Below are 26,341 nucleotides of genomic sequence, written 5' to 3'. Positions count from 1 at the left end.
ACAATTATGATACAAGACAATTGGGTGGGGGTCTACAAAATGTAATATCACCCTTAATCAACACAAAAACTTTAAACCGTTAATTTTATTTTATTTGACTTTTTTTCTTCTCAAAAGTTTTTTTTTTAAACTAATACAAATTATAAAGTAATCAAATTATTGTATTAAAAGTTGTTACTATTCAAAGGGCTGTTTAAGCGCAGCCTTTCCCTGTAAAATATCGCTTGTAAGCCATCAAGATTTGATACGTGATAAGACATAATGACTATATACACGTGCTAACTGTTCAGCCATCGCATTACCTTTTACTTCAATCAATAAGTTGTTGTTTTATAAAGATGCGGTATTATTCACACCATGTGATTGGTTCTAATTCTCGACCAATCAAATGTTAGAATTTATCACCAAGAGCTTTTGTATCACATCACGTGATTAGTTCTCGTCCAATAAGACTTAATTATTGTTATTGGTTTATTAAAACACATTCAAACATCGCAGCTACAAGCTGAATTGAGTTTAAAATACAGAGATTCATAAAAAATTGAATTGTTTAAAAATTACAACAAAAAAACCATTAAAAATGTACAACTTTTTACCAGGAGGTATAACAAATTGTCTAGTCTCTACGGGATGCGTGCACGTTCGCTTGTTATTTCGCTTACATATTTATGTAAGCGAAATAACAAGCGATACCAAAAAGAGCGATTTTAAAACACAAAAGAACATAACATGATTACCTGCACCGGTGTTTGGAGACCATCTTCATGAAAATACTTCTTAATATAATGATAATACTTAGGGCTTGGTAACTTTAAAAAGAGTGGTGGAAATATTATCACCGGGTAAACACAAATGACCTTACATTATGCAGACGTACTGCATACTAGTGGTTGATTAGACACCACACCCGTCCGTTGGTTCAACGCTCCACAAATGTCTCATATTGGATCCAATCCACGAAGTTCTCGATGCGCACATACACACCAAACTTGTCTGGACGTGCGCATCCCTCGCCCCAAGATACTATTCCATATGTAAAATAGCGATTAGTGACGTCATCTCGTAGCATCAACGGTCCCCCGTTGTCCCCATAGCAACTGTCAAGCCCACCTACATAAAATAAAACATAAGTTGAACAAAAGTGACGCAAAGAAATATATATTTGAGGAAAAGAGCGGTATCATAAACTGTCGCATTTGTAAACGGCCAAAACAGTCCCAGCTCCACCTCTCCTTTGTTTATTTGTTTTATTGTTCACCCACGAGTTTTCTTTCCAATTTCGACCCCTCTCACTATTCTTGCGTTTACATTTTGCTGCGTCAAACTTGATCCTACTCGTCTAATCTCATTGTGGTATTGTACTCTCTCATACTGTTTGACTAGGGATCGTCTTTGGCCTAAGAAACAGGGTCGTTATGGATTGTTATGAGAAGTACTTGGCATATTGGAGATACATAACGTATGACATAACTCACCTTCTGTTGATCCAGCGCAAACCATGTTAGTTGTAACAGGATCATTTAGCTTCATATTACATAGGTCCCTTGGCACATTGACACCAACGTTAACCTCTAGCAGTACGTTTGACGTAGACCGGCCCGCTCCTGTATGCCCCCAGCCAATCACAACCGCCGTTGTATCCGTGTCGGCTACGTTAGGGATGTACACGCGTTCGTCGTCATCCTGCTCAATGTGTGTGCTTTGTGGTGGGAGACAGATTGGTCGTATGACGTCATTGAATTGGATGGATTCATTGAGGTGAATTAACGCCACATCGTAATCGAAGGTTACAGGGTCAAACTCAGCATGCTTGATGATTTCAAGCGCAGATCTCTGTCATGTCAGGAAGAAATGTTATGGAATGAAGTTAATGACGAAACAAAAGTTGTCACACACACGACAATACGCCTGGAACGTGGTTGGCGATTGTCACAGAGAAACCATTATGTTTTTTTTTTATTGCATACATGTATATATAAGCTGACATGTGACCCAAGTTGCGAATTTGCATATCAAATAGACCAACGCCTATAAACAATGCTGTTGTTGGTCTTAAAGACCTGCTTGAACGAAAATGTCAAGTCGTGAACTTTGCTGAATTCCACTTAAAATGTTTTCGATGAATAAGGAAATCGAGTCATATGATTATAAATAGGTTTCAATTGTGTAAAAAAACAATCATTTTGTACGCCCTTGTCCAGAGCTTTTCTGCGAGATTTGCGAAAAGCCCCGTTACGTAATCACTCTCAAAACGTCATAAGTAGATAAAGTCGCTGTGTTGCAGCGTGGATGTATAACAAAGCAAACTCCCACAAATGACGTCAGCGGCATTGTCCTTTGACGCCCGCTCTCAACGGCAGAAGTGTTTTTAGTTTTTCAAAAAACCTTTAGGTAGGGGCCTGATTTTTTAATCGATAATTACGAAAAGTTCAGAAGTGTACACATATCAAAATTACATTAAAATGGTGAACGAGTGCATTAAAAACAAGTAAAAATACCATTTTTGTTGAAAACATTCCGCTCAGGTAGCTGTTTAAGCTGAACAGGTAATAACAACATGTGGCAATGACTTACGTTTACGTTTTTGGTGACATTTTGGTCTTTGTGACCTGCATTTACGTCTTTGTGAACTACATTTACGTCTTTGTGACAGAAAAGTGCACAGTAAAACAAAAATGGTTTTAACTTACGACGATAGTGTGTTCAGCCGGACTGTCTCTCGTGTGAATTCCCAATGAAACAACCACGGTGTGTTTGGGTATAACTTGTTTATACGTTGTAAGGCGATCATTGGTTCCAGTGACGCTATGGGCTGCAGTCAATATCCATTCTTCATTCAACACGGAGCCACCGCAGAAGGTGTTTCTTAGTCCACCAAACCCAGGGGCTTTGATATTGATAAGTACTTGCCATGGCCAAGAGCCTGGTATGGCCTGCCTACCACCGACAATGCGTCCAGTTGGAGGGTTTCTTGGTCTAACAGAACTCTCACCACATACTGAACAGACAACAAGAACAAGACGAAATAATTCCATTGATCATTAACTTTTTGTTTAAGTTTCCGCACGCTCAGACCTGAAGATACTCCGCAAAATTTGGTTATAAAAAAATATTAACTACTCATGTTGATATGTGCGTTGTTTATTGAATTAATTAATTAATGAAAGTAATACAGCAGAAGAACATTCACAATACGTTTTTGAAATTTGAAAAAAGGTAGAATAAAGTAAATATAGAAAAATCAACTTGAATGATAAACAAAGAACGCCCCAACCCCGAGGCAGGCTGGCAGACTGGTAGACATGCATGGTAGGCAGGCAGGCAGGCAGCAGCGGGCGACAGACAGACATGTAGACTGGCAGGCAGGCTGGCAGGCAGGCAGGCAGGCAGGCAGGCAGACAGACTGGCAGGCAGGCAGAAGTTTCGTTCCATTCCCTTCGTTCAATTGCCATAGTTTCCACTTCCTCTGACTTGATATTTCTTCTTCAAATACTGTACTCTGTTGTCTCAGACACCAACACATAGATGACGACAATGACGCTATTCGCTCAGGTGTAGTCTTGTTGCAAGACGTTTCTCGTTTTCCTTTCACGCACACCGCGGCCAATTCTTTAACAGCGCCCGCACCGACGTCTTGCACCAAGACTAGCTCAGGCAGTTCACCACTAAAACAACGTATAACTTACTTGGTACACACACTGGTGGCTCTGGTGTCCATGTTCCATTCACTCCACATTCACTCGAATTCGATCCGTTTATCTCATAATAATCGTTACACACAAAACCAATGGAGTTGGAGTAGCTGAAATTCATACCGGAGCAGTACATGATCTCACCGTTACTGATGGGCTGTGGGACGTTGCATTTAACAACTGAAAAAACAAATCGCATATTAATACTCCGTTGAACCTTCTTGAATTATCACATCTTGATGTTAATTATTTTTCAGGGAAAAGAAGTTTGAGTCACTTGTATCAAAGTCCATCCATTTTAGTCGTCACTAAAACATGTTGACCTATGGCTGAGGGAATGATACGATGCAGGCATTGTCATTACCTAACCTTTTGTGTAAACTTAAACCTCGTTTCAAATAACATTCGTTTTTTCGTGAGATTTTTTGGGATAGGACGAAAAGATTTCTCGGAAATTAGCAAATATTTTGTACTAATTGAAACACATTTGTTTTAATTGTTCATTTTTTTGTACAAGCTGTAAACTCAGTTAATAGATGCATACATACTTTCACAGGTAGGTTGGATACCAGACCAGGTGCCATCAGCTTGACATGATCTCGATGTGGAGCCATTTATAACGTAGCCATCATTGCAGCTGAATCGAACAGAGTCTCTAAAGGTAAAGTTGCTTCCTGATATCATACCATATGTAGGCCGGTAGAGGGCGCCACAAGATCGACCTAAAACTAATAAACGAGAGGCATTCAAACATAGTGGCAAGACTCGAAAGGAAGTATCTATGTGAGTGTTTATAACCGTTTGATTTTATACAAACCAGTCAGTTTGACTTGTGGTTTATTAGTTGATGCTAGGTATCCGTGTAAAACATTCACCAAGTTTGAACGTCCAATCATATTGTACCCTCCAAAACAATATGCCTTATAAAACGTTAACGTGCCAATTTTGGAGTGGACGATTGAACAAAAGAACGACATGTTTTAAGTGGGAACATGCCGCACGGATGAATGGCAGTGAAATATACCATACATATATTTTAATTGTTCAATTATTTGTAAAAACTGTAAACTCAGTTAATAGATGCATACATACTTTCACAGGTAGGTTGGATACCAGACCAGGTGCCATTAGCTTGACATGATCTCGATGTGGAGCCATTTATAACGTAGCCATCATTGCAGCTGAATCGAACAGAGTCTCTGAAGGTAAAGTTACGTCCTGATATCATACCATATGTAGGCCGGTAGAGGGCGCCACAAGATCGACCTAAAAACCAATAAACGAGAGGCATTCAAACATAGTAGCAAGACTCGAAAGGAAGTATCTATGTGAGTGTTCACTGTTTGATTTTATACAAACCAGTCAGTTTACCTTGTGGTTTATTAGTTGATGCTAGGTATCCGTGTAAAACATTCACCAAGCTTAAACGTCCAATCGTAATATTATTGTACCCACCAAAGACGCATGCCTTACGTGCCAACTTTGGAGTGGACGATTGTAAATAAGAACGACATGTTTTGAGTGGGAACATGTTGCACGGATGAATGGCAGTGAAATGTACCAACAGTTGCCGTTAAACCTTTACTTTGCCTCACATATTCGTTCTGTAGTAGTTTCGTTTTGTTGAAAAGAACGAACATTTTTTGCGTAACGAGCAAAATATGTCGAGGGGACGGACTATTTCGAAAACAGGATCTGTTGAGCATTAGAAATGACGCGGTGATATTTATAGTACACTCGTGAGAAGGAGGTTTCCATCATGGCGTCTGACTAGCATGCAACACACAGACACTCTCGCTCGACCCCAGGTCTATCAAGGCAAGGCGCTTAGGCCGACCGAACCTGACAACAAGGTTGCTATTCTCACCTGTGACGTCATACCGGGCCCGGAATCCCATTCTCTGTACTGATTGATCAGAATGAAACGTCACATTGGCAATGTTCCCGGATGTGGTGAAACTTGCGGGTAGATCAGATTGTGAATCACCGCATATTGGCCCTCTAACCTCGTTATCGTAATAAATCTGCAAAAAAAAACAGAAAAAAAGTTTTCCCATTTATACGATGTTTACACTGGCTCAACTTAACATACACGACAGACTTTGTTCTGTACTTGAAGTCATTGTGCACTAACGTTGTAGTTGATTTGTTACTGTTACCGATCTCTAAGCCATGTGCCAAAGTGCAAAAAGGCAACAGCTTTTAATAATAATAAATGTCCCATTCTACAACTCGTCAAATGATAAGTAGTTTTATTCGGGATATATCAAAGAACATTATTCCTGGTTCTTATGGTTCTCATTATGATGGCCTGAAAATACACCCACACAAATAAACAAATAAAGAATATCAACATATTGTAGAAGCAACGAGTGTTTTTGGTGTTACTCGTAATCAATTTCACGCCTACTTTGACATAGTCGTAAGGACAGCGTACAGTTGGATGCGATTCTATTTGGAATGTTTCAAACACGATGTTGATGGAGTATCCGAAGTCGAAATTTATCAGCCAGTTACAATCAGCATTCGGCGGATAATCGTCAGGATAGTCAGGAGTCTGGAACTCATCTTGTTCCGAAGTATAAACAATATCCCTGCAAGAAACTGAATACACACAGAATTAGTTAGACGTTTCTATATAGGTCTTAGAGAACAGAACTGTAGAGCACATTGTATAGTACCACTTGAAGCTAGATCATGTTCACTCAAGTCACAATGTATCGGCGAGACATTCTACTTTCCTTGAAACATTCTATCATTAAACAAGTATGTTTGATTATTGATGTCTGCAGACCTTCGGGAGATGAAAACAATTTCAAAAAGATTGGTGTGAGCAATTATCAATGAGCCCACAAAAAAATCGCTTAAAAAAGCAAAAAATAAATAAAATGAAATGAAATTTGCCAAAACAAAACGGTCGCCGGCCCCAAAAACAGTTTTTAAAAATCGCAACCTTAAAACAAAGTTCGCTTAAAAAGTGCTCTGCCAAATAACGTGAAAAATAACAAAATAATCGCCGCCAAAAAAAGGTTGCTGCGATTTGTTATAAACAAAACAAAAACAAAACTTTTAAAGTGGCGCCGCATCGACAAAAGTAGACGGATAAACACCAGCCGACATGTATGTCTAATGTTCATCTTGCAAAGACGAACACAAAATGAACGATGTTGGTGTCGGTAGTTCAAAATAAAATGAGGAATATAAATGTTACCTTTGCAGTGGTGATTATCTGGATGTAGCTGGTAATACAGTCGACATGAGCAGTAATATCCAGATACGAAGTTATGACACACTTGCTCACACCCGCCATTGTTTACCAAACACTCATTGATATCTGAATAGGAGAAATTAGTTTGACATTAACTTTGAGAGAAGAAACAGACACAACAAACTAAACGTAGTGGACTTGCAGACTCTATTTCTTTAAAAATATTGAAGTTTCTATGAATGTTTACTAGGCAACATGTTCGTCTCAAACCAATCACATCAAATGAATGATCTTTAAAAGCAAGGCCCTGTAAAAATGGTATGCACATGACGTCATTGAGTAGGGCGCCCTCGCCTAAAGGTCAAAAGGAGGTCATTTTATTGGCTCCTCACCCTGCACGCCGCGCACATAAATCTGTGCGTTTCCATTGTTTTAGTGTCAGTGTACCTCAAAGTAGCGGATTGATGACGTCATTCATTGTGAACTCAAGATACTGGATTGTGTATCCGTAAAATTAACAATACCTAACATTTACAGAATGATACGACAAATGTCATTTGTTGTATTGTGTGGGCTGTTTCATAATAATAGGCTCTTTGGTAAACCCCCAAACAAGGTCCGGTTCTTTCATTTGGTCGACTGTTTGAGCACATTCATTGTATTTTGGATCAGAGCAAGAAGATTTACAGAATTCTCATCAGCTTTCCGAATTACATTACATTGCATTGTGTCAGCTCGTGGTTTTGGTGTTTGTTATTGTTTGTTATAGTATTTGATGACGTACCCCTGGCTTGGTAATATGCAACAAATCCAGAGAACTGTTCTTCATTTGAATAGTCCGAATGAAACTCGACCACCATGTTGTTGTTTGGTGACGTCATTTTCCTGGTACCTGGAGTTCTAAACTCCAAGAACTGACCATTGCCGCAGAAGGTTGCTGTCTCTTCGGGACTTGACACCTGTCGACAGGAACTTGTGTTAAAAATGTGTAGCACATCTAGAGGCAAACCATGAGTTTAAATATCCGTAGAATAAACAATTCTGTATTTATTTCAAACAGCATTTTTAAAACTCCTGAGCTGCAGGTTAGAAAATAAATAAGTAGCAACTTGTAGTGTTTGTTTTATTCTCGCTGAAATTGTGAGAGTTTTGAATTTTAAACTTTCTATGTACACTTCACATCAATTGTTTTAGTTACGTATGAATCGCGGCAGGCCATACTTTACTTCACAATTCTGTATTTATTTCAAACAGCATTTTTAAAACTCCTGAGCTGCAGGTTAGAAAATAAATAAGTAGCAACTTGTAGTGTTTGTTTTATTCTCGCTGAAATTGTGAGAGTTTTGAATTTTAAACTTTCTATGTACACTTCACATCAATTGTTTTAGTTACGTATGAATCGCGGCAGGCCATACTTTACTTCACAATTACCTTGACGTAATCATATGCACAGTCAAATGAAGCTTCTAGCTCGAAGAGACTGAAGTACAAGACTATTGTGAATCCGTCAGGCACGATTATGTTCCAGACTCTATCTACGTTATCACCATATGGCTCAGGATAGTCTGGTGACTCTATCTGCCCGTAGAGGGCGCTTCGTTGCTTAGTTTCGCATGATGTGTTGACAGGAAAATGGACGAGGCACATCACGATTGAAGCGATGATGACACGCGTCCTTATGGAAATCACATGTATATATTAACTTTGGGTTAAACACGAAGTGACTCGGGTACGAAGTGACTGGGGTACGAGGTTACTTGTGTATGAAGTGACTTGGGTACTTGGGAATGATGTTTTGGGTACGAAGTCACTGTGGTTTGAAGTGACCGACATCGCATTGATTGAGTATTTTCCAATCTATGAAACTACCTTTGACCATTATTGTGATTAACAACGACCATTTACCACTTTGTCCCCAAAAATCTGTTGACATAGTTACAAATAATGTTTAAAAACACATGAACTGCTATTACTTCAAAGACCCACTGTTACCAAACTATATAAGAAGTTCCCTGCGTGATTCAACTTACCGATTCAGTGTTTGAGCCATGATCTGCCTCGGGTGCCTGTTGCAATAGAGTCGCAAAACGACGTCCGACTCTTTTAAAACACATTAAGAGACAATCGGGTGCAGAGTTCATCGATTGTTACCGTCCTGCTTGTTTACCTGTTTTTATTGTTGTACATTATTTGATTGTTTGAGTCAATTTTTCATGTAAAATGTCAACATAAGGATCACAGCTTAAGGTACAGTATGGTGTTTACTGTATGGTAGGGTGTGTACTGTTGGCAGTGATGCAGTGTCTGTGTCCATTTTACCTGTCACCATGATCACAGAACAATAAGTTAATCACAACTTTGGAGACTGGCAAAGCACGTTACTTGTGATAAACCTTGGCTTATAACTTGGGTCATGATTGTAGACATGGGCTTTTGTAACCCCCATAAGAAAATGGTCTGACCCACACTTGGAAACCGGAGAGGTACGCAGTCCAAACAATTTCAAAGTTTTCTTCTGTCATTTCCAATCAAATATCATACTTTTATATATCACCAAACTGCTAGATTTGTGTGAACCTTTTATCCTTTGAAATAATGGTCTCCTAGACCTTGATCCTTGGATTTAAAGAGAGTCTGTCGTTAGTGTAAAAATTTATAAACTGATTTTTCTCACTATTTCGAGACCAAGGAATTTAGTTTTGAGGTATCAAATTTAAGCATCTGAAATCACACAACTTCGAGTGACAAGGGTGTTTTTTCTTCCTTTTTTGAAAGCGAAACAGGGTTTGCAAGTGTCCTATAATGATGTGTGCTGGCAATAACAACATCTTTGTCGGCTGTACTAATCTCAAAAACATCTGCCAGTAAAACGTCAATGTATTGATCTCTGATACAAATCAGAGGTAGAGCACCGCCGAGATTGAGACTACAAGACAATTATGAGACAAGACAATTGGGTGGGGGTCTACAAATGCAATATCACCCTTAATCAACACAAACACTTTAAACTGTTAATTTTATTTTATTTGACTTTTTTTTTAAAACTAATACAAACTATAAAGTAATCAAATTATTTTATTAAAAGTTGTTACTATTCAAAGGGCTGTTTAAGCGCAGCCTTTCCCTGTAAAATATCGCTTGTAAGCCATCAAGATTTGATACGTAAGACATAATGACTATATGCACGCGCTAACTGTTCAGCCATCGCATTACCTTTTACTTCAATCAATAAGTTGTTGTTTTAAAAAGATGCGGTATTATTCACACCATGTGATTGGTTCTAATTCTCGACCAATCAAATGTTAGAATTTATCACCAAGAGCGTTTGTATAACATCACGTGATTAGTTCTCGTCCAATAAGACTTAATTATTATTATTGGTTTATTAAAACACATTCAAACATCGCAGCTACAAGCTGAATTGAGTTTAAAATACAGAGATTCATAAAAAAATTGAATTGTTTAAAAATTACACAAAAAAAACATTAAGAATGTACAACTTTTTACCAGGAGCTATAACAAATTGTCTAGTCTCTACGGGATGCGTGCACGTTCGCTTGTTATTTCGCTTACATATTTATGTAAGCGAAATAACAAGCGATAATGAAAAGAGCGATTTTAAAACACAAAAGAACATACAATGATTACGCTGCACCGGTATTTGGAGACCATCTTCATGAAACTACTTCTTAATATAATGATAATACTTTAAATAGAGTGATGGAAATATTATCATCGGGTAAACATTAATGGCCTTACATAATGCAGTCGTTTTAGACACTAGTGGTTTGATTAGACGTTACATCCGTCCTCTGGTTCAACGTTCCACAAATGTCTCATATTGGATCCAATCAACGAAGTTCTCGATGCGCACATACACACCAAACTTGTCTGGACGTGCGCATCCCTCGCCCCAAGATACTATTCCATATGTAAAGTAGCGATTAGTGACGTCATCTCGTAGCATCAACGGTCCCCCGCTGTCCCCACCGCAACTGTCAAGCCCACCTACATAAAATAAAACATAAGTTGAACAAAAGTGACGCAAAGAAATATATATTTGAGGAAAAGAGCGGTATCATAAACTGTCGCATTTGTAAACGGCCAAAACAGTCCCAGCTCCACCCCTCCTTTGTTTATTTGTTTTATTGTTCACCCATGAGTTTTCTTTCCAATTTCGACCCCTCTCACTATTCTTGCATTTACATTTGGCTGCGTCAAACTTGATCCTACTCGTATAATCTCTTTGTGGTGTTGTACTCTTTCTTACTGTTTGACTAGGGATCGTCTTTGGCCTAAGAAACAGGGTCGTTATGGATTGTTATGAGAAGTACTTGGCATATTGGAGATACATAACGTATGACATAACTCACCTTCTGTTGATCCAGCGCAAACCATGTTAGTTGTAACAGGATCATTTAGCTTCATATTACATAGGTTCCTCGGCACATTGACACCAACGTAAACCTCTAGCAGTACGTTTGACGTAGAGCGGCCCTTTTGTATCTGCCCCCAGCCAATCACAACCGCCGTTGTATCCGTGTCGGCTACGTTAGGGATGTACACGTGTTTGTCGTCACCCTGCTCAATGTGTGTGCTTTGTGGTGGGAGACAGATTGGTCGTATGACGTCATTGAATTGGATGGATTCGTTGAGGTGAATTAACGCCACATCGTAATCGAGGGTTACATGGTCAAACTCAGCATGCTTGATGATTTCAAGCGCAGATCTCTGTCATGTCAGGAAGAAATGTTATACCGAAGTTAATGACGAAACAAAAGTTGTCACACACACGACAATACGCCTGGAACGTGGTTGGCGATTGTCACAGAGAAACTATTATGTTGTTTTTATGCATACATGTATATATAAGCTGACATGTGACCTAAGTTGCGATTTTGCATATCAAATAGACCAACGCCTATAAGCAATGCTGTTGTTGAGTTAAGCTGAACAGGTAATAACAACATGTGGCAATGACTTACGTTTACGTTTTTGGTGACATTTTGGTCTTTGTGACCTACATTTACGTCTTTGTGAACTACATTTACGTCTTTGTGAACTACATTTACGTCTTTGTGACAGAAAAGTGCAAAGTAAAACAAAAATGGTTTTAACTTACGACAACAGTGTGTTCAGCCGGACTGTTTCTCGTGTGAATCCCCAATGATACAACCACGGTGTGGTTGGGTACAACTTTGCCATACGTTGTAAGGGAGACTTCGGTTCCAGTGACGCAATGGGCTGCAGTCAATATCCATTCTTCATTCAACACGGAGCCACCGCAGATGGTGTTTCTTAGTCCACCAAACCCAGGGGCTTTGATATTGATCAGTACTTGCCACGGCCAGGAGCCCGGTGTAGACTCTTGGCCACCGACAATGCGTCCAGGCTGAGGGTTTCTTGGTGAAATAGAACTCTCACCACATACTGAACAGACAAAAAGAACAAGACGAAATAATTTCATTGATCATTAACTGTTTTTAAGTGTCCGCCGCTCAGACCTGAAAATACTCCTTTAAATTTTGATTTTCAAAAATATTAACTATCATGTTGATATAGAAAGGTTTTGCGGAAACACCATGTAATGACTATCTCTAATGAGTTGGGGAAAGCTTTCTCCAGAAGACGATCAGAGCATATATATCGAAACGTCGAGTTGAAACCAACGGTTCTTTTCAGAACCACCCCAACTAATTAGAGATAGTCATTACATGGTGTTACCGCAAAACCTTTCTATATCGTATTTCAGTCATGCAAAGTTTCAAATCCTACTTATCATGTTGATAATAATAATGCGTTTTTTTTATTTAACTAATTAATGAAAGTGATACAGCAGAAGAACACTCACAATACGCTTTTGAAATTTGAAAAAGGTAGAATAAAGTAAATATAGAAAAATCAACTTGAATGAAATACAAAGAACGCCCCAACCCCCGTAGGCTGGCAGACTGGTAGCCATGCATGGCATGTAGACTGGCAGGCAAGCATACATGCAGCAGCGGGCGGCAGACAGACATGTAGACTGGCAGGCAGGCAGGCAGGCATGTAGACTGGCTTGCAGGCAGGCAGGCATACAACACAGGCTGCAGTGGGCGGCAGGCAGACATGTAGACTGGCAGGCAGGCAGGCAGGCAGGCAGGCAGGCAGGCTGGCAGGCAGGCAGGCAGACAGACAGACTGGCAGGCAGGCTGGCAGGCAGAAGTTTCGTTCCATTCCCTTCGTTCAACTGCCATAGTTTCCACTTCCTCCGACTTGATATTTCTTCTTCAAATACTGTACTCTGTTGTCTCAGACACCAACACATAGATGACGGCAATGACGCTATTCGCTAAGGTGGTTCACTACGAAACAACGTATAAAACTTACTTGGTACACACACTGGTAGCTCTGGACTACTCAAACAACGTATATTATAACTTACTTGGTACACACACTGGTGGCTCTGGTGTCCATGTTCCATTCACTCCACATTCACTCCAACTTATGCCTTCCATTTCATAATAATCGTTACACACAAAACGAATGGAGTTGGAGTAGCTGAAATTCATACCGGAGTAGTACAAGATCTCACCGTTACTGATGGGCTGTGGGACGTTGCATTTAACAACTGAAAAAACAAATCGCATATTAATACTCCGTTGAACCTTCTTGAATTATCACATCTTGATGTTAATTCTTTCTCAGAGAAATGAAGTTTGAGTCACTTGTATCAAAGCCCTTCCATTTTAGTCGTCACTAAAACATTTTGACCTATGGCTGAGGGAATGATACGATGCAGGCATTGTCATTACCTAACCTTCTGTGTTACTTTAAACCTGGTTTCAAATAACATTTCTCGGAAATTAGCCAATATTTTAAGGAACGAGCATATTAATTGAAATACATTTGTTTTAATTGTTCATTTATTTGTACAAACTGTAAACTCATTTAATAGATGCATACATACTTTCACAGGTAGGTTGGATACCAGACCAGGTGCCATTAGCTTGACATGATCTCGATGTGGAGCCATTTATAACGTAGCCATCATTGCAGCTGAATCGAACAGAGTCTCTAAAGGTAAAGTTGCTTCCTGATATCATACCATATGTAGGCCGATATAGGGCGCCACAAGATCGACCTAAAAACCAATAAACGAGAGGCATTCAAACATAGTGGCAAGACTCGAAAAGAAGTATCTATGTGAGTGTTTATAACCGTTTGATTTTATACAAACCAGTCAGTTTACCTTATGGTTTATTAGTTGATGCTAGGTATCCGTGTAAAACATTCACCAAGCTTAAACGTCCGATCATAATTGTACCCACCAAAGACATTGCCTTATTAAAACGTTAATGTGCCAATTTTGGAGTGGACGATTGTAAATAAGAACGACATGTTTTAGTGGGAACATGTTGCACGGATGAATGGCAGTGAAATATACCAACATTTTCCGTAAACTTTGCCGCCCATATTCGTTCATTAGTAGTTTCGTTTTGTTGAAAAGAACGAACATTTTTTGCGTAACGAGGAAAATGTTTTGAGGGGACGGACTATTTCGAATTAAGCAGGGTCTGTTGAGTACTTGAAAGGACGCGGTGATATTTATCGAACACTCTATCGCTTAATACGAACGATAGGCCACCATGGCGTCTGACTAGCATGCAACACCCAGACAACCTCGCTCGACCCCAGGTCAATCAAGGCAATGCGCTGAGGCCAAGCGAACCAGACAACAAGGTTGTTATTCTCACCTGTGACGTCATACCGAGCCCGGAATCCCATTCTCTGTACTGATTGATCAGAATGAAACGTCACATTGGCAATGTTCCCGGATGTGGAGAAACTTGCGGGTAGATCAGATTGTGAATCACCGCATATTGGCCCTCTAACCTCGTTATCGTAATAAATCTGCAAAAAAACAGAAAACAAGTTTTCCCATTTATACGATGTTTACACTCCTGGCTCAACTTAATATACACGACAGACTTTGTTCTGTACTTGAAGTCATTGTGCACTAACGTTGTAGTTGATTTGTTACTGTTACCGATCTCTAAGCCATGTGCCAAAGTGCAAAAAGGCAACAGCTTTTAATAATAATAAACGTCCCATTATACAACTCGTCACATGATAAGTAGTTTTATTCAGGATATATCAAAGAACATTATTCATTGTTCTTAATGAATCAACATAAAACAAAATGGCAGGATTTTGGTAGTTATGACTCTCCTCCAACTTTCTGTTACTAAAGAAATGTTACTTTGAAAGGTAAATCAACTAGTTTATTTGGTGTTACTCTTTGACGCCTACTTTGACAAAGTCGTACGGACAGAGTACAGTTGGATGCGATTCTATCTGGAATGTTTCAAACACGATGTTAATGGAGTATCCGAAGTCGACATTTATCAGCCAATTACAATCAGCATTCGGCGGATAATCGTCAGGATAGTCAGGAGTCTGGAACTCATCTTGTTCCGAAGTATAAACAATATCCCTGCAAGAAACTGAAATACACAAAAAAGTACTGAGAAAAGTGTTTCGATACTAGGTTCTAATGAAAGAGTAGGTAAGAAAGAGATGAACCGGAATGTAGAGGACATTATGTAGTACGACCTGACACTGATTCGCGGTAGGCTCGATTCTGTCCACTCAAGTCATAATGTTTTAGCGAGACATTCAACTTCCCTTGAAATATCTACAAACCAATATTTTTGATTATTGAAAAAGTAGAAAAAACTTTCGAAATTTGTTGAAGAAAAAATGAAAAGAAAATCACAAAAGGTCACCGGACCCCTATAAGCCCACTCTCCCCCCCCCCCAAAAAAAAAAAAAAAAAAAAAAGCGTCGCTGCTATTTCTTTTATACATAAAAATAAAAAATAAACAATAAAAAAATTAATAAAAAAAAAACATATAAAAAAAGTTGCGCCGCGTCGACAAATGTCAACGGATAAAACCCATGTGTCTTGTTCGACTTGCAAAGACGAACAAAAATGAATGTTTTTGGTGTCGCTAGTTCCCAATAAAATGAGGAAGAAAAGTGTTACCTTTGCAGTGGTGATTATCTGGCTGTAGCTGGTAATACAGTCGACATGAGCAGTAATATCCAGATACGAAGTTATGACACACTTGCTCACATCCGCCATTGTTTACCAAACACTCATTGATATCTGAATAGGAGAAATTAGTTTGACATCAACTTTGAGAGAAGAAACAGACACAACAAACTAAACGTAGTGGACTTGCAGACTCTATTTCTTTAACAATATTGAAGTTTCTATGAATGTTTACTAAGCAACATGTTTGACTCAAACCAAAAACATAATAAACGAATGATCGTTAAAAAGGGACCCTATTTAAACGGTATACACATGACGTCATTTGAGTGCGGCGCCTTCAGCTGTAGGTCAAAAAGAGGTCGTTCATTGGCTCACCCTGCCCGCCGCGCACATAAATCTGTGCGTTTCCATTGTTTTAGTGTCAGTGTACCTCTAAGTAGCGGATGGATGACGTCATTCATAGTGAATTTAAGATACTGGATTGTGTATCCGTAAAATTAAATATTAACTATCATTGACAGATACGAATTATTTCATTTGTTGTATTTATTTTGTGTGGACTGTTTTATAATAATAGGCTCTTTGGTAACCCCCAAACAAGGTCCGGTTCTTTCAATTGGTCGACTGTTTCAGCACATTCATTGTATTTCGGATCAGAGCAAGCAGATTTGCACAATTCAAATTAGATTTCATTACATTACATTGCATTGTGTCAGCTCGTGGTTTTTGGTGTGTGTTATTGTTGTGATGACGTACCCCTGGCTTGGTAATGTGCAACAAATCCAGAGAACTGTTCTTCATTGGAATAGTCCGAATGAAACTCGACCACCATGTTGTTATTTGGTGACGTCATGTTCCTGTCACGTGGGGTTCTAAACTCCAAGAACTGTCCATTGCCGCAGAAGGTTGCTGTCTCTTCAGAACTTGACACCTGTCGACAGGAACTTGTGTTAAAAATGTGTAGCACATCTAGAGGCAAACCATGAGTTTAAATATCCGTAGAATAAACAATTCTGTATTTATTTCAAACAGCATTTTTAAAACTCCTGAGCTGCAGGTTAGAAAATAAATAAGTAGCAATTTATAGTGTTTCTTTTATTCTCGCTGAAATTGTGAGAGCTTTGAATTTTAAACTTGCTATGTACGCTTAACAGCTATTTTTGAGTTTAGTATGAATCGCGGCAGGCCATACTTTACTTCATAAAAATTACCTTAACATTGTCATATGCACAATCTAACGAAGCTTCTAGCTCGAAGAGACTGAAGTACAAGACTATTGTGAATCCGTCAGGCACGGTTATGTTCCAGACTCTGTCTACGTTATTTCCATATGGCTCAGGATAGTCTGGTGACTCTATCTGCCCGTAGAGGGCGCTTCGTTGCTCAGTTTCGCATGTTGTGTTGACAGGAAAATGGACGAGGCACATCAATATTGAAGCGATGATGACACGCGTCCTTATGAAAATCACATGTATTCAACTTTGGGTTTAAAAACAGAAGTGACTCGGGTACGAAATGACTGGGGTACGAGGTTACTTGTGTATGAAGTGACTTGGGTACTTGGGAATGATGTTTTGGGTACGAAGTCACTTGGGTTTGAAGTGACCGACATCGTATTTGTGTTAGTATTTTCCAATCTATGAACCTACCTTTAACATTCTTCTGATTCAAAACGACCATTAACCATTTTGTCACCACAATTATGTAGACATAATTACAAATAATGTTTTCAAAACACACAATCTGCTACTACTAGTTAAGAGAACCACTGTATAAGAAGAAGTTCTGCGTGACAATACTTACCGATTCAGTGTTTGAGCCATGATCTGCCTTTAGGTGCCTGATGCAATGGAGTCGCAAAACGACATCCGATTCTTTTTAAACACATTTATATAAATTTGGGTGCAGAGTTCGTCGATTGTTACCATCCTGCTTGTTTACATGTTTACATAGCTCTACATAATCAAAGCCCGATCATCTCAAACATGGATTTGTTTCATGCAAAATGTCAACATGAAATCACAGCTTAAAGACACTGGCACGTTTGGTAATTGTCAAAGACCAGTATTCTCACTTGGTGTAGCCCAACATATGCATTAAATTACAACCTGTGAAGATTTGGGCTGAATTAGTCATCGAAGTTGCAAGAGAATAATGAAAGAAAAATCTGGTTACACAACTTCGTGTGCTTTCAGATGCATAAAAGGCTTCAGCTGAAGTATTTTACTATTTGAGTGAGAAATGACCTATTTCTACAAAATTATGTTTCTTCAGTGGGAGCCGTTTCTCACTACTATGACCAGCTCTCAATTGGTTGTTACTACCCAAGTTAGTTTTTATGCTAACAATAAAGGCACTGTGTGATTGGTAAATTTTACCAAACACACAGTGCCTTTAAATTGCTGTAGGGTGTGTACTGTGGGCAGTGCTACAGTATCTGTGTGAATCTCTTGTAAGATAAGAATCTAGCTTAGCAAATCAAACCATTGTTTAGAATGGGGGGGGTGCTCGGTACACTGTGCGTTGATGCGAACAAAAAGTGTTGCCATTTTAACTCTGGAGCTACAAAGTAAGGTCCATCGTGATCACAGAACACTGCAAGTACAGTTAATCACAAACGTTGAAAGACTGATGGTAAAACACGTTACTTTTGATAAACATTTGCTTATATCTTGGGCCATGATTGTAGACATGGCCTTGTATCACCCCCATAAGAAAATGGTCTGACCCACACTTGGAAACCGCAGAGGTACTCAGTACAACAATTTCACCAAGGTTGGAATTTTCTTCTGTCATTTCCCACCAAAAATCATGACCTAATACCACCAAACAGCTAGATAGTTGTATTATCTTCATATCCTTGAGAAATGGTCTCTACGACCGTAGTGGGGGGATCTTCTGATTTAAAGAGAGTCTGCGTGCATGTCGGTCGTCAGTTAGGGGATTTGGGTGCCATTGAATAGCGGACTCTTTGAAGAAAAAAAATACCGATGCTGAAAGTAGGAGGCCATAAGTTTATCCAATCAAACTCTATGATGTTACATCATTGAAAAGAGCACGAGCTATGAGCTTTGCCATAATGAATGAAACTGTTTAAGCCCAACGCTTATTTTCTTTTGTAACTGTATTCTTTTAGTCTTAAGACTCAAACTACATTTAACATTAAATTATATGGTCACATAGCCTTTCAACTCATTGCATCTCCGTTAAGAGCCATATTATACACTTTCGGTAAACAGTATTGTCCAAGTCCCACACTTCGTGTATCACAACTTATATATAAAACAACAAACCTGTGAAATTTAGGCTCAATCGGACATCGGAGTCGGGAGAAAATAACGGGAAAACCCACTCTTGTTTCCGCGCGTTTCGCCGTGTCATGACATGTGTTTAAAATAAATCCGTAATTCTCGCTAACGAGAATTTATATTGTTTTACTGTTTTCTCAAAAAGTAAAGGATTTCATGGACTAATATTTCAAGAGAAGTCTTTCACCATTACCTTCTGTAAACCATGTAAATTATTTGTAAATCTGTGATTTTTTTTTTTTTTTTCTGTACCGAAAGGGTCCAATGGCTTTAAGGAACTGCTTCCCATTTAATATTCGCCAAGCTGACTCTCTTCAGATTTTAAAGGGACTTTTATAAACTCATTTGTTTGAATATTTCCCTAATAACAAAATGTTTGTGTGGAGTAATATAATATTCTAGCCATTTTACATTTTATAACAAGCAGTTTTAACTTTTTATAGACCGACTCGCCCAATTCAAGGCAACGTGTCCCTTTGAATTTATCGGTTATACTTGTATTCTTATTTGCCTTAGCAATACGAAAAGTAAGAATAGAAAAAGCAACGTGTGGAGTTTGGTTGGTGTCCATCCACATTGGGCTTCCGTAACACTGATGATTACATCATCGGGTTAAACAGTTTTTTCTCCACTTTAGTCGGCACCGCTCCATTGGTTTAACGCTCCAACCTTATTTTAGATTGTATCCAATCTACAAAGTTTTCGATCCGCACATAAACACCAAAGTTGCCTTCACGTCCACATCCATCACCCCATGATACCACTCCGTATGTAAAATAGCGATTGGTGACGTCGTCTTGTAGCATCAACGGACCCCCACTATCGCCTCTACAAGCGTCACGCCCACCTGGTAGTAAAAACAAAATAGTATCAACGATGGTTAATTTAGCAGTTTCGATTTTTGGCCTGTTCGCCAGGTGAGTGACATAAATTCTGTTTGCTATTTCCATCAAAACGTTTTCGATGGCGAAAAATATTATTTGGGGTTACAAAAACCAAAGACTCTTTTGAGGAACTTGGAAAAACTGGTATTACATTATTGTTGGTATGCCAGTCAAAAGAAGCGTGACTTACCTTCTCTTGATCCCGCACATACCATGTTACGCGTGACATTAAGATATTGCCTCACGTTACATTCAACTCGTGACACATCGACACCAACGTGCACCTCTCGAAGCCTATCAGAGGTCCGTTCATGTTCTGAGATCTTCCCCCAGCCAATCACAACCGCCGTTATATCCTCGTCGGCTACGTTAGGGATGTACACGCGTTCGTCATCCTCCTTAGAGTGGGTGTTTTGTGGTGGGAGACAGATTGGTCGAATGAATTCAGTGAATTTGATGGATTCATTGAGATGTATCAATGCCACATCGGAGTCAAACGTCGAAGGGTCATAATTAGGGTGTTTGATGATTTCACGAACGGTTCTCTGTCATGCAGGTTAAACAAGTATAAAATATGGAAAGTTAACGATAGAACATGTTATATTAATTTTGGTATTCAATTTGACTATAAATACGAGGAAAGTGAGAAACTTCTAGAAGGAAAATGTTCTTATGAAGAAAAGCCTGCTCTTTGTTTAAGATTTTCAAACAAAAAGGAAGCAGAAGAAAGAAACTTACGAAATGTTATGGCTAAGCAGAGTATAACATCTTACATTGATAGTGTGCTGAGTCGGCACACTCCTCCTATGGAGTCCCAATGATACATCCACGGTGTATGTAGGAACAGTCTCCCCATAAGTTTCTGAATCTTCAAATCCTCCCGTTACGCAATGAGCAGCAGTCATAATCCATTCTTCATTCAGCAAGGAGCCACCACAGATAGCGTCACCAAATATGTCATACTTAGGGGCACTGATAGCGAGTAAGACTTGCCATGGCCAAGAGCCTGGTATGGCCTGCCTACCACCGACAATGCGTCCAGTTGAAGGCTCTCTGGGAGATATAGAACTCTCACCACATACTGTGAACAGACAAACAGTTACCACACCAGGCAATTTCAATAGTGTTCGGTCATTCATTTCATTTCCAATCGCTAAACAACGTTTGAATTGTTTTTATTTTAATTTTATGTTAAACATCCCCTATATGTTGGGCTATCTATGCACAAAATGGCACTGGTCCGGTGCTGTCATGACTGCTGGGCCCCAGACAACCCCTAAGCCCCTACCCGCACAGCTGTTGGTCCACAATGTTACCCACAACGTCACTTACTTGGTACACACACTGGTGGCTCTGGACTACTCAAACAACGTATATTATAACTTACTTGGTACACACACTGGTGGCTCTGGACTACTCAAACAACGTATAATACGCACAGCTGTTGGTCCACAATGTTACCCACAACGTCACTTACTTGGTACACACACTGGTGGCTCTGGACTACTCAAACAACGTATAATACGCACAGCTGTTGGTCCACAATGTTACACACAACGTCACTTACTTGGTACACACACTGGTGGCTCTGGACTACTCAAACAACGTATAATACGCACAGCTGTTGGTCCACACTGTTACACACAACGTCACTTACTTGGTACACACACTGGTGGCTTTGGACTACTCAAACAACGTATAATACGCACAGCTGTTGGTCCACAATGTTACCCACAACGTCACTTACTTGGTACACACACTGGTGGCTCTGGACTACTCAAACAACGTATATTATAACTTACTTGGTACACACACTGGTGGCTTTGGACTACTCAAACAACGTATAATACGCACAGCTGTTGGTCCACAATGTTACCCACAACGTCACTTACTTGGTACACACACTGGTGGCTTTGGACTACTCAAACAACGTATATTATAACTTACTTGGTACACACACTGGTGGCTCTGGTGTCCATGTTCCATTCACTCCACATTCACTCGAATTCGATCCGTTTATCTCATAATAATCGTTACACACAAAACCAATGGAGTTGGAGTAGCTGAAATTCATACCGGAGTAGTACAAGATCTCACCGTTACTGATGGGCTGTGGGACGTTGCATTTTACAACTGAAAAACAACCGCATAGTTTATTATCACACCAGTAATCACCTCAATTATTTTGCTGTTTATTCCAGCCTAAACAAAAACATAAGCAAAACCAGATGATAATTTGTATTCAGGTTCAGGATAAGAGAAGACATCATTTTGGAGAAAAACAAAGCTGAAATAATTTTACCAATCAAACAAACCAGCTATCAACCTATAGTCTCAAAAATTTCAACCACACGATTTGGGAAGACACACCAAAAATGTGACAATCGAACTCAATGTATCATGTGCCTTCCATTGTTTCAATGTTTATAATTTCTTCAAGGCTCGAGACATGTCTATTTCTTCTTCATTACCATTCCATTTAAGTATACATACTTTCACAGGTAGGTTGGATACCAGACCAGGTGCCATTAGCTTGACATGATCTCGATGTGGAGCCATTTATAACGTAGCCATCATTGCAGCTGAATCGAACAGAGTCTCTGAAGGTAAAGTTGCTGCCTGATATCATACCATATGTAGGCCGGTAGAGGGCGCCACAAGATCGACCTTAAAAAGCAAATACAAGGTGGTCATTAAAACACTGAACCCTCACGTTGTTCTCCGTACCTAGAGTTAGTTTCTGCACAACAATATAGTCATCCCACCGAGTTGTCCACACTGAGTCAAAATTCATGAAATCAAGCGGGGGCGAACTTGTAAGGGGTGACTTTGTAAGGGGGTGACTTTGTAAAGGGGTGACTTTGTAAGGGGGTGACTTTGTAAGGGGGTAACTTTAAAAGGGGTGACTTTGTAAGGGGGTGACTTTACAAACCCCTTACAAAGTCGCCCCCTGACAAAGTCACCCTCTTACAAAGTCGCCCCCTGACAACCGAGAATTCAGTTACTTCAGGTATAGTGCATCGAGCAATCAGCACACATTTTGTAGCGTGTCTGGGCTGAGCGGATAAGAGCACCGGACTCAAGCTCTGTTGTTTCTGTTTAGCAGTGTGCCGGGGTTCGAGTCCCGGTCGTGACACTTGTGTCCCTGAGCAAGACACTTTTACTATACTTGCTTCTCCACCAAGGGGTAAATTGGTACCCGTTAGTGCATAGCTTAGTAGTGCGTATTTGCTGCATTTATTCAAGCCAAGTGGCGTCACCTGACATTTTCCTTGAAAATTATGCGAAAATAAAATTTAACCGTGGGAATGATGAAGAACGAAGAACGTGTCATAATGGAATCGATTTAAAACAATGAGAACGAGGTTGTATTACTTTTATCCTTACCTGTGACGTAATACCTTGCACGGAATCCCATTCGCTGAACAGTATCGTCAGAATGAAACGTCACATTAGCTAGGTTTCCTGATGTAGTGATGCTTTCAGGTAATTCAGTTAGTGACTCGCCGCATAACGGGCCTACTACCACATTATCGTAATCAATCTTCAAATAAGAATTTACAACAATACAATTATACTAGCTGTCTGTCCATTTCTTTTTGTGGAAAGGAATATGAAAAATGCTTCATGTACTTCACCTCGGCAAAGTTTGTGCCACCAAAGTAATCCGACACTGTTGTCACTATAGGTGAAAATTATTGCAAATACTTTAGCTGTATTTGTAGTAAAGTAGTAAGTTTCAACCAACACATCTGCTTTGATCATTGGTTATTTGTCAAGACTGAGTTTTTAGACTACAGGGGCTAACAACGCTGCAAGTTATTGTGGAACATACTTTGATTAAGTCGTAAGGACAGAGTACAGTTGGATGCGATTCTATCTGGAATGTTTCAAACACGATGTTGATGGAGTATCCGAGGTCGACATTTATCAGCCAGTTACAATCAGCATTCGGCGGATAATCGTCAGGATAGTCAGGAGTCTGGAACTCATCTTGTTCCGAAGTATAAACAATATCCCTGCAAGAAACTGAAATACACAACTAAGCAATAAGTCATAGCCTTTGTGCGATTATGTAGTTCTGAAACACAACTGGTACGCTTAATAAAGGAACACTATACATAAAGTAAGAACAAAATAAAAGCAATCGTGAAGATCACAGATTTACATAAAACCTACATGGTCTAATGATGATGATAGTAGAAATCATCCCTTGAAATTTTTCTGTCTGAAATGTTTAATGTTTGATGAGAAATAAATACAACTATTTCCCCATTGGGAGTTTGAATTACTGACACAAAAACTGATGGAAAACTTTCAACGGCTAACAAGAACAGTGATGGGAACGTTATTTGTTTTAGTTTGCATTATTATATAAAACACCAGGTTACCTTTGCAGTGGTGATTATCTGGTTGTAGCTGGTAATACAGTCGACATGAGCAGTAATATCCAGATACGAAGTTATGACACAATTGCTCACACCCGCCATTGTTTACCAAACACTCATTGACATCTGAAGGGAACAAGGTTGATCACTCCTTTATCATGTTATCACACTCTTCGCTTTTCTTTTTAAAAGAGCACATCCTCCTGAATAATTTCTAGCATGTCAATATTTATTTTCGTACAAATATGGTTTTTCACTTTGTTTTCAGGTCTTCACAATAAAAAATGCTGGTCTTTTCAACTAAGAATGCATGCCCGCTAGGCCTATTCATTATTTTTTTTTTTTTATGGATGTACGACTTGAAATGCAAACTTAACCATGTAATGTGTGATTGAAAGAAACTGTTAACTTCTAAGAAGTATACTAAGAGTTAATTTGTGGTTACAACCATGTATTATCATCTCTTTTGAGGGAGTGTTGGCTCTGAAAAGAGCCGGTGGGGTCCCGACGTTTCGAACACTTGTACTCTCCTCGTCTTCAGGAGAAGACTTGTGTTAACTTCCGATTTGTTGTTGTTGTTTATGTTATCAATGATTTACTGACATACCGATTGCACGGTAATGTCCAACGAATCCAGAGAAAGGTTCCTCATTAGAGAAGTCCGAATGAAACTCTACAACCATGTTGTTATCTGGTGAGGTTATGTGTCTGTCGCCTGGTGTTCTAAACTGCAAGAACTGTTCATTGCCACAAAAGGTTATCGTGTCTTTGGAATTGAACACCTTTAAAAAAGAAAAAGGAATGCCAAAGTTTGATGAGCTCTTATTTTAATTATAGCTCTACATAAATGTATCGAGCACTGTGAATAGTGATAGAAGACGATTTTTCGTTTAATATAATTGCAGTTATAAAATATTCAAATTTACAAACTTACCTTGACGTAGTCATATTCACAGTCGAATGAAGCTTCTAGCTCGAAGAGACTGAAATACAAGTCTATTGTGAAACCTCCAGGCACGGTTATGTTCCAGACTCTGTCTACGTTATTTCCATATGACTCAGGATAGTCTGGTGACTCTAACTGCCCGTAGAGGGCGCTACGGTGCACGGTTTCAGACGTGGTTTTAGCGGGGAAACTAAGGAAGCAAATCCACACCAAAGCGACAAAACGCGTCCTTAGGAAAAATTATTTTGTCAAACATTGGATTAGATTTTGATACTATACTTAGAAATGACAATGAAACGTGAAAATAGAATAAGCGGATGTGCCCCAACAATACATTTCACGATTCCCAATATTGTGCTTTTGTCACAATAAATAATTGTTTGTTATCGAAAGCCCTCTAATCTTTACCTTAATTTGAATGACAAAGACTGATTCATTAGTAGAACTTTGCCTTTTCAAAACAAGCATTAGTAAGTATTGATTACAGCCTCCTTTGTTTCACTATAACTTCTATGAACTACCACATTTTAGTTGATCTATTTTATTCTGTTGAATTGGCCAATACTTCTAAAAACAGATATTTTGAAATGGTGAAAATTATTAACTTACCTATGCAATGTGCGAGCCATGACTGCACTGGGCACCGACCTACTGCATTCCAGTTACAAAATGGCACCTGCGGTTAGTTGAACTTAATACAATGAAAGCTATCCTCATGTTAGGTTCAGAAGATTGTGTCTTGTTTGTTTACCTGTTTACCTTGTTTATTTATGATCGTGTGTAGGCATACATGTAGAGAACAACATGTTGTATTGTTGCACCAAGCGATTACTCGGGGTTCAAAGTTCTTCTTTTATTCAAAGCAAAAATATTGA

The 26,341-nt window shown here is 39.2% G+C and overlaps 3 protein-coding genes across 3 annotated transcripts; all 3 read right to left on the bottom strand.

Moving 5' to 3' along the window:
* Window positions 1-292: 292 nt before the first annotated feature.
* On the bottom strand, window positions 293-8,445 carry LOC139950557 (mannan-binding lectin serine protease 1-like). The gene is made up of 10 exons (XM_071949300.1): window positions 8,332-8,445; window positions 7,685-7,859; window positions 6,904-7,026; window positions 6,103-6,296; window positions 5,560-5,716; window positions 4,241-4,414; window positions 3,687-3,872; window positions 2,691-2,998; window positions 1,476-1,833; window positions 293-1,110 (listed from the first exon to the last, which is right to left on the bottom strand). The coding sequence occupies exons 2-10, from the start codon at window positions 7,779-7,781 to the stop codon at window positions 920-922; spliced, it is 1,788 nt and encodes a 595-aa protein (XP_071805401.1). The 5' UTR covers window positions 7,782-7,859; window positions 8,332-8,445; the 3' UTR covers window positions 293-919.
* Window positions 8,446-9,681: 1,236 nt separating this feature from the next.
* On the bottom strand, window positions 9,682-17,874 carry LOC139950549 (mannan-binding lectin serine protease 1-like). Its single transcript, XM_071949288.1, has 11 exons — window positions 17,744-17,874; window positions 17,152-17,395; window positions 16,697-16,871; window positions 15,929-16,051; window positions 15,193-15,386; window positions 14,637-14,793; window positions 13,850-14,023; window positions 13,325-13,510; window positions 12,023-12,330; window positions 11,274-11,631; window positions 9,682-10,908 (listed from the first exon to the last, which is right to left on the bottom strand). Exons 1-11 carry the CDS (start codon window positions 17,761-17,763, stop codon window positions 10,718-10,720), a joined length of 2,130 nt encoding a protein of 709 aa, XP_071805389.1. The 5' UTR covers window positions 17,764-17,874; the 3' UTR covers window positions 9,682-10,717.
* A 244-nt stretch (window positions 17,875-18,118) lies between these two features.
* Window positions 18,119-26,252, bottom strand: LOC139950551 (mannan-binding lectin serine protease 1-like). Its single transcript, XM_071949290.1, has 11 exons — window positions 26,076-26,252; window positions 25,455-25,695; window positions 25,128-25,302; window positions 24,524-24,646; window positions 23,968-24,161; window positions 23,520-23,676; window positions 22,626-22,799; window positions 22,080-22,265; window positions 20,906-21,213; window positions 20,323-20,677; window positions 18,119-20,095 (listed from the first exon to the last, which is right to left on the bottom strand). The coding sequence occupies exons 1-11, from the start codon at window positions 26,093-26,095 to the stop codon at window positions 19,905-19,907; spliced, it is 2,124 nt and encodes a 707-aa protein (XP_071805391.1). The 5' UTR covers window positions 26,096-26,252; the 3' UTR covers window positions 18,119-19,904.
* Window positions 26,253-26,341: the final 89 nt, after the last annotated feature.

Source organism: Asterias amurensis, chromosome 18, assembly GCF_032118995.1.
Source record: "Asterias amurensis chromosome 18, ASM3211899v1".
NCBI lineage: Eukaryota > Metazoa > Echinodermata > Asteroidea > Forcipulatida > Asteriidae > Asterias > Asterias amurensis.
This window is presented reverse-complemented; position numbering and strand designations above follow the sequence as displayed.

Excerpts from the sequence above, each read along its gene's own strand:
- LOC139950557 (XM_071949300.1), bottom strand. The coding sequence starts at position 7,781 with ATGACGTCACCAAACAACAACATGGTGGTCGAGTTTCATTCGGACTAT. Across the intron at positions 1,834-2,690 it reads CGGCTGAACACACTATCGTC|AGATCTGCGCTTGAAATCAT; the intron begins GTAAGTTAAAAC and ends CTGACATGACAG. Across the intron at positions 1,111-1,475 it reads TTGCGCTGGATCAACAGAAG|GTGGGCTTGACAGTTGCTAT; the intron begins GTGAGTTATGTC and ends TATTTTATGTAG.
- LOC139950549 (XM_071949288.1), bottom strand. The coding sequence starts at position 17,763 with ATGGCTCAAACACTGAATCG. Across the intron at positions 11,632-12,022 it reads CGGCTGAACACACTGTTGTC|AGATCTGCGCTTGAAATCAT; the intron begins GTAAGTTAAAAC and ends CTGACATGACAG. Across the intron at positions 10,909-11,273 it reads TTGCGCTGGATCAACAGAAG|GTGGGCTTGACAGTTGCGGT; the intron begins GTGAGTTATGTC and ends TATTTTATGTAG.
- LOC139950551 (XM_071949290.1), bottom strand. The coding sequence starts at position 26,095 with ATGGCTCGCACATTGCATAG. Across the intron at positions 24,647-25,127 it reads TGGACATTACCGTGCAATCG|ATGTCAATGAGTGTTTGGTA; the intron begins GTATGTCAGTAA and ends TGTTCCCTTCAG. Across the intron at positions 24,162-24,523 it reads AGATAATCACCACTGCAAAG|TTTCTTGCAGGGATATTGTT; the intron begins GTAACCTGGTGT and ends TGTGTATTTCAG.